Consider the following 7,812-nt stretch of genomic DNA (forward strand, 5'->3'; position numbering starts at 1 on the left):
ATTATTTCAAGACATTATTTATATATTTAATATATTATAGCTGACTCCACTGGACTTTATTCATTCTATAGTCAGTTTCAAAACTCTGAAATTATGTTCCATGTTTCTACTATGTTACCTTTCACTCCTAATAATAGGCAACAGGTAAATTAATTATATTTTTATAGTAAAAATAAATTTTAAATAATAATTTTTTTTCAACATCAAATAGCTTCTTCGAAAACGGCATATTGGAAATGATATTGTTACAATTGTATTTCAAGAACCTGGAGCTCAACCATTTTCTCCAAAAAACATACGATCTCAATTTCAACATGTATTTATTGTTGTTAGAGTCATAAATCCATGTACAGAAAATACTCAGTATAGGTAATGATTTATAAATTAACTTGATATAAGTGTTTTCTATAATTAGTCAATTATAATTTTAGTGTCGCAGTAACACGGTCTAAAGAAGTGGAAATGTTTGGTCCTCCAATTCCATCAGAAGCTGTGTTCAAAAAATCCAAAGAATTTAGTGATTTTTTACTAGCTAAAAGTAAATATTTATAATTTATTTGTTACAATAACATTTTAATATTAATACTGTTTATATAATAATTTTATTAACAGTTATTAATGCCGAGAATGCTGCTCATCGATCTGAAAAATTCGCAACAATGGCAACTCGTACAAGACAAGCTTATTTAAAAGACTTAACATTAAATCATTCTACAAATACAACCATTGAACCTGTGCAAAAATTTTGTAAATTAATTTTATTTTCAATTGTTTAATAAATAGATAAACTTTAATTTGTATAATATTTTCAGCAATGTTATCATTCAGCAGTAAAAAAAAAGAAAGATGGCGGCCTAGATTTCAGCCAGATGCATCCCAAAGAGGTGCTATTTGTTGGCAAGTAGTGTTAGAAGAAGGAAATGGTGTTATTGGTGGCCATTGTCTTCTGGCAATATCATCAGACTCCATGGTACTTGTTGAAGAAAATAATCATGACATATTATTAGTTATACCATGTAAATCTATATTGGGTTGGACAACACAAACTAACAGGTGTGTTGAATGTTTTTAACTTATATAAAATAATTATAATAATATTTTATTGTAATTATAGCTTACGAATATACTACCATGAGGGAGAATGTGTTACTTTACATATGCATGAAGGTTGTAGTGATGGCGACAGAGATGAATTGATGGAGGTTGTAGTTAGATTACGATCAGTAACACAGGGTTCTGTTGCCCAGGAACTATCGTTACATCGTAACTCTTTAGGTCAACTTGGTTTTCATGTTCAACCTGATGGTTTAGTAACACAAGTGGAAAAATCTGGTCTTGCGTGGGAAGCTGGTCTCAGGCAAAACTCCAGACTTATAGAGGTAAGAAAATGTTAATTATAAAATACATATTACATAAAAATAATTTTTAATTCATTCATGATGATGGATCATAGATATGCAAAATAGCTGTTGCTACACTTACTCATGATCAAATGGTGGATTTATTGAAGACTAGTGTTCTTGTCACAGTCACTGTGATTCCTCCTTTTTCTGATGGTTCTCCTCGAAGGTATATGCTGTGTGATATAATAATAGGTTATAAAACTATAATGATTTTTACATTCGTATTTCAGAGGTTGTCATATTCAGAATTGTTCTTATCGTACTGACAGTAGTTCATCAAAAGGGTATGAGAGCGAATATGAAAATGTTGCAGGAGTATCAACTGTTACTAGTCCTAGAAAACAAACAGCTCTACAACAACCAGTTACTGGAAATCATCGAAAAATGTATGTATTCATTATTGAAAAAAATGTAATTAGATCTGTAAGACTTAACAGTTTTTGATTTTGATAGGTATGAGCGCAGCTTGTCACCACCTAGATCCAGCAATAGTTCTGGTTATGGTACCATGGGTAGTAATAAATCCTATACAACACCCATGGATTCTCGTTTTCCCCAAAATCCTGAGGTAAGTTGTATAAAGATTGTGTTAGATAGAACATTCATATTCAAGTTAATTTATGTCATAACAGGGTACATTGACGAGTTCTTCAAGTGGCCATTCATCGGATGATCGTTGGTACGATCTGTTGGAAGTGCCATTAGAAGATCCTCCACCTGTTCCCATGAGATTAACTCCTACATCAACCAAAACTCATTCTAAAGTCCATGCAAGCAATTCGTTGCCATTATCCACTATGAATAATTCATTTTCTGTGTATTCGGATCCTCGTTCTAGTAAAAGTGTAGCTGCTCAACAGTATGATTATGTTAATAAAACACCTGACCACAATCATGATCTCCATAGACAATTTGATGAACGCTTAGAACAACCACGAAGATCAACAAAACGATTAGTTAAGGTTAGTAACATTATTATTTAGAAATAAAATAAATAGTAAAACATTTTTCTTAATTTGTATTGCAGGCAACAAGTGGTCCAGAACTAGAAAAAACAAATGGTTTAATTGACAGCAATAATTTTAAAAAAAACTTGAGTAATGGGAACATACCGGAAACTTTAAATGAAAGAATTCTAGTTGCCAGTGAAGGTATTTATTTAGTAAATGTTAATGAGAAACATAATTAATTTTTTTGAAGTTCAATTAAATCATACTCTTTCACTTTTCAAGATGATTTATCTACAATTGGAAGTAGTAGTACTGGTTCACCTCATAGTCACCGTAAAAGTATAAAAAACAGTGGTAGTCGAAATCAAAGTCCTCGTTCTGGAATGGATCGAGGGGAACCAAGACTTAGACCTGGTATTTCTGGACGTAATTCCAATGCTAGTAGTAGACTTAGTGGAAATATGAGTACATTACAAGAAGATCTGATGAAATTAATAGACCCTGATTATAATTTAGATTCATCTTTTATTGTAAGTATTAAAAATTTAAACCAAATTAAACTATTACTAACACAATCATTCATTGTCAAAAACAGGATACAAATAATACAACTAATAAGAATCAGTCCAGAGAAAATGTATCAAATGTAGAGCAGGGTCAAGTTATTCTTACCAAAGCTCGTCCTGCTACAGTGATATCTAGTGCACCAAGTCCAGCTTTAAGTGAAATGAAACCTTTAAATCTAATTGAAAGGTATTATTGACTATTAAGACTGTTGAAAAATAATAATAGAACTAAAATATTAATGTTTTTATGTCTTAAAACGTTAAGTGCCTCCTACTTTTTTTATACATTGCCCAGAAGGCCATGTGTACATTTTTGTGTACACTTCATAAATTGCCAAACTTGCTTTCATGTATATTATTATGTACACTGAATTTTTTGTACTTATCATCTCCATGTACAAAATCCTGACACAGTACTGTTGATTTTAGATAGGAATATGAATCTCATCCATCTAAGACCATTTCTGTAATTTTAACGAACACAGCATGATTTGTTCCTATTATAATCTTCTTTTTATTTTGACCAATTGTAAACATCTGAATTGTATATGTATTTTCTAATAAATATTAATAAAATACAATTTTGAATATAATTTTTATTATACCACTATTATATAATATTATTCTTAAAAAAAAAAAAAAAAACTTAGAAATATATAGTAAAAAATTGAATTTTACGTATTACTAATTATATTCATTTTTGAAATATATGTATTAATTTACATTAATAATCTAAATATGTATTTAAATAATACTATGGTAATAACTTAATAATTAAAGAATTATTGGGTCTGGTTTAGGAGTCCAAGATACATTATTTTGACACGTTCAACATTTTGAATTTTCCATGTGGAATGTCTTTTAAAAATACTATAAAACGTTATGCCAAATAACAAAAAATTATAGTAAAGGATAAAAAAATTTCTTTTTATATTTTGGCAAACATACAAAAAAATACCTGTATATGAATGGCAATTTTAACGTATACAAGATAATGTACACATAACAGTAAACGTGTTAATATAAGCTATAATTTTTATTTATTGATTTATTGCCTTTTTATTGATGACATCATTTTTTTTAAGTGTTACACAATTACCATTACCTGATACTCCAATTGACCGAATGAATTGGAAAATTCTTGTGGACACGGCTACTGAAGCTTTACGTAAAGTTTCTGCTGGTGCTCAAACTAAAGAACCAGAAACTACTAATAATGAAAATAGAGATCACTGTTGGAGTAGTATGAATGGTGTTACTTTATTGAATTCTTCTAGTACGAACAAGTAAATGGTTTTATTTGTATTTTTTAAAATCTGTACCCAAATTCCAAAGATATGTAAGAATATATTTATAATCCATTTTTAAATCTTATAGAACAAATATGAGCCCGGAGGATTTAGAAATGATGTTACGAAATGAAATGGAAATGCGTATGGAACTACAAAATGAAGTTAAGCATTTGCGAGAAGAAAATCGTCGCCTACAAGACGAATCTAACAGTGCTGCACAACAGCTTAAACATTTCACCCATTGGTTCTTTCAAAACATCGATAAACATCCCGATTAAGTGACATAGTTGTTTTTTTTTTATTATTACTATTATTATTTTATATATGATGTATAAGAATTTTACTAAAAATTGTGTGCTGCTCATGAGTCACGGTTGTTTCATATTGTTACAATTTAACTTCTTGTATATTTTTGAATTAGTTGAATTTATTATTATTATTTTAAGTATTATTATGTTCAAGGTAATTGCTATTTATTTTTACTAACACATTACATTGCCAAAAGACTGTCTTTTATGTTAATTTTAGATTATTTACGTGTATACTATATATATATATATATATATATATATATATATATATATATATGTATGTATATATAGTTATTATGTTTTTGTAAATTTGTTTGCTGATAAATATGAAGATTATATGTTTTACCAAAGTTATCGGCCCAAATAATCAAAACCATAAATTTCAATGTGTCGTTTGTTTAATTATATGTCTCTACTTTGCGACTAAATGACTCAGTATTATAAGTTACTTATTATTGTTTCAATTTAGTGGTATCAAAAATCTTGTATTAATTATTTAGAGATATAAATATATTTCAGTAGATACCAAAATGACTACTCGTAGATAATAGTTATCTAACTCATAAGTTGTTATAATAATATCTTTTGTATTTTTATCTTGTATTATTATTAAAATTGCTACTTTTATTATGTATTATTTTGTTACACATATCGTATGATTAATTTGTGAATTTAGTTCAACTTAGTCGTTTGTTTATATTTTAAATAAACATGTCTATTGATGTGCCTTTTAAAAACACCAAGTGTGTGTTGTGACACATATTATTGAAATAATATTGTTATTGAATTTAATATTGTTAGGCAAGTGAAACATTGTAGTTATTTTTATAACATTGTAATTTTTTTTTCTTTGTTATACTAGCAACTATTATAAATATAATTTTGCCATTTTAATGCACACAAGCACTCACTCCTAAAACAATAATGGTTCTTAGATGTTTTAATTGAAATATGTGTTCATTCAATATTATTATACAGTCGAATCACGATAACTCGAAGTTGAAGGAGGATAAAAATTCACTTTGAGATATCTAACTAATTTATAGGGGAAGAATTTTCTAGGGGAATAAAACACAATTCGAGTTGTCAAGTTTTTTGAGTTATCGCAACTCGACTGTATTAGTTCATTGTTGGGCGATTTGCTTACAAATTCAACTAGAATTTTTTTCTGTTCATTTGTATTCATTTAATAGTTTATGAAATTATATATATTGGCCAATACCAAGGAACATTTATATACTTGTGTTTATAATTTTTTTCAATGCTCTTATGATAATGTAGTGTAATTATAAAACATACCAACTATATTTTAATTAATGAACTAGAAAACAATATGCCATTTTTTTTTATATATAAATCCATAGATTTGATGCAGCTCTAGCATAACACAATCCTTTCAGGTCTTTGTAATTTTTATTATTTATATCCTGCATTATCTGGGTTATGCATTTTGCCTTTGGTCATGCTCTAATATATGTGTCTTATCATCTTGCATCTTCTGAATTACATACTTTTCTATACTTTATTTTATCTAGAACCTCCTTATTAGTTAATATGTCATATAAAAAATAACTCAATAAATTATCTATAAACCTATTCTTTTTAATAAAATGAAAAAATATACTCTTACCCAAAATGCATTCATATGTACTTTTTCTCCATAAATATCAAAGAAACTCAATTAGATAAACATAATATTTCAAGTACAGATAACTAACAATATTAATTAAAGAACAAAAAAAAAATAAAAATAAAGTTAATCCATTTATACCATTTCAATCATTTTTTTTATAAATATCTACGAAATAAAAGATTATTAAAGTTTTATAAAACATAATTTGGTTATTAATGAAAACATTTTAGTAAATAAATACAATTTATGATATTTACTTTTTATAAAAATAATTCACAATCATATATTTTGCCATGTGTTTAAGCGCCATATTTATCCCTCTATCACTTAATATGTATTTATAAGAATAATCGATCTTTCTACATATATTGATTGGTTTGACATATACTTCATACTGGCTACAGAATAAATAGGTAGTACATTTTTTTCTGGAAGCTGCATTTCATTGTTTACCGATATAAATAATTTGATTTATTCCAATGCTTAAATTCCTTAATTTTTGTAACACAATTGAGATATTTTAGTTCTTATAATAGAAACTTTGTTAAGTGGTACGTTTGATAATTCATAATTTAATTTTTACAGTGAAATAGAAAAAAAATAATTGGGTTAATGAACTTTTATACAAAATATATTTTAATATTATATTGTTATCTTTAAAATATGCATTTATATGCAAAATAAACTTTTTTTTATGCATTCTCCGTTATACAAATCCTAGACATTTCTTCAAACAGCATAAACTTTATAAATATGTCATAAATACAACAAATCCAAACAATCTTAAAAATGATAGAGAGAAAATAAAACTAACTAAATATATATGTTACTATTTTATAAATTAATTTATATTTAATTTTTAATTACTTAATTAATTTTTAAGTTTTAACACTTGTTTAATACTACACTTGTAATTGGGTTATAAAATCCATTAAATACAAATAAAAATAAAATAATAATAAATTTGAACTGATTATAATTATGTATTTGAAAATATCATACTTTTCTAAGTTTTTATATTTTGTTGTTTACTCTATAGACATAAGTAAAAAAAAAACTAATTTTCAAGTATGAAAAATATTAATCAAGACTTCTGTTTGGTTTCGGATAAAGAAAATTATTTTTTGTGTCCTCTAAAACTAGATTTTTGACCAATCAATTATTTACTAATTATGTTAATTTGTAATATAATTGTTGAGGTTGCATACAAATTTATGGGTTAATCTTATACAACTTTATAGTATCTTTACAATAAAATTATTGTACCACACTTAATCTCAAAATCAATTTCCACACATGGATCAACCTGTTATTATTTTTTTTTACTTATATATCTAACAGTTTATAAAAAAAATTGTATTCTCTTTTATTCATTTTTGAAATTATTAAAAATATAAATATTTATTTAACTTCAAAATTAAAAATTAAATGTTCAATAAATGAAGAATTTTAACAAAAGTTGTTGATAAGTCTACTATTTTTATAAAAATTAATATTTGCATTTTAAGAATAAATGAAAAAAAAAATTTTACTTGAAATATTTTTTTGTCTTATTTGTTTATTTATTTATAATTATAAATTGATTTTATGATGTAATAAGAAATAAAGAAATCATTATCCACCAGATCAACAGACAACATTTAGAATAGTACACTAG

The 7,812-nt window shown here is 26.2% G+C and overlaps 1 protein-coding gene across 1 annotated transcript in view; it reads left to right on the forward strand.

Annotated features, from left to right (window-relative positions):
* The window catches only part of LOC112686815 (signal-induced proliferation-associated 1-like protein 1), a 36,683-nt gene extending 30,926 nt beyond the window's left edge, over positions 1 to 5,757 (forward strand). The window contains exons 8-22 of the mRNA XM_025559259.1: positions 41 to 144; positions 212 to 369; positions 432 to 538; positions 613 to 747; positions 813 to 1,053; positions 1,115 to 1,379; positions 1,454 to 1,569; positions 1,634 to 1,789; positions 1,857 to 1,971; positions 2,036 to 2,365; positions 2,431 to 2,554; positions 2,636 to 2,883; positions 2,949 to 3,106; positions 4,005 to 4,205; positions 4,297 to 5,757. Coding sequence (XP_025415044.1) covers positions 41 to 144; positions 212 to 369; positions 432 to 538; positions 613 to 747; positions 813 to 1,053; positions 1,115 to 1,379; positions 1,454 to 1,569; positions 1,634 to 1,789; positions 1,857 to 1,971; positions 2,036 to 2,365; positions 2,431 to 2,554; positions 2,636 to 2,883; positions 2,949 to 3,106; positions 4,005 to 4,205; positions 4,297 to 4,489 — 2,651 coding nt within the window. The 3' untranslated portion in view covers positions 4,490 to 5,757. The remainder of the gene's footprint in view (positions 1 to 40; positions 145 to 211; positions 370 to 431; positions 539 to 612; positions 748 to 812; positions 1,054 to 1,114; positions 1,380 to 1,453; positions 1,570 to 1,633; positions 1,790 to 1,856; positions 1,972 to 2,035; positions 2,366 to 2,430; positions 2,555 to 2,635; positions 2,884 to 2,948; positions 3,107 to 4,004; positions 4,206 to 4,296) is intronic.
* The last annotated feature ends 2,055 nt before the right edge of the window (positions 5,758 to 7,812 follow it).

The sequence above is a fragment of the Sipha flava genome, unplaced genomic scaffold, assembly GCF_003268045.1.
Source record: "Sipha flava isolate LNK unplaced genomic scaffold, YSA_version1 325_pilon_pilon, whole genome shotgun sequence".
Classification (NCBI taxonomy): Eukaryota; Metazoa; Arthropoda; class Insecta; order Hemiptera; family Aphididae; genus Sipha; species Sipha flava.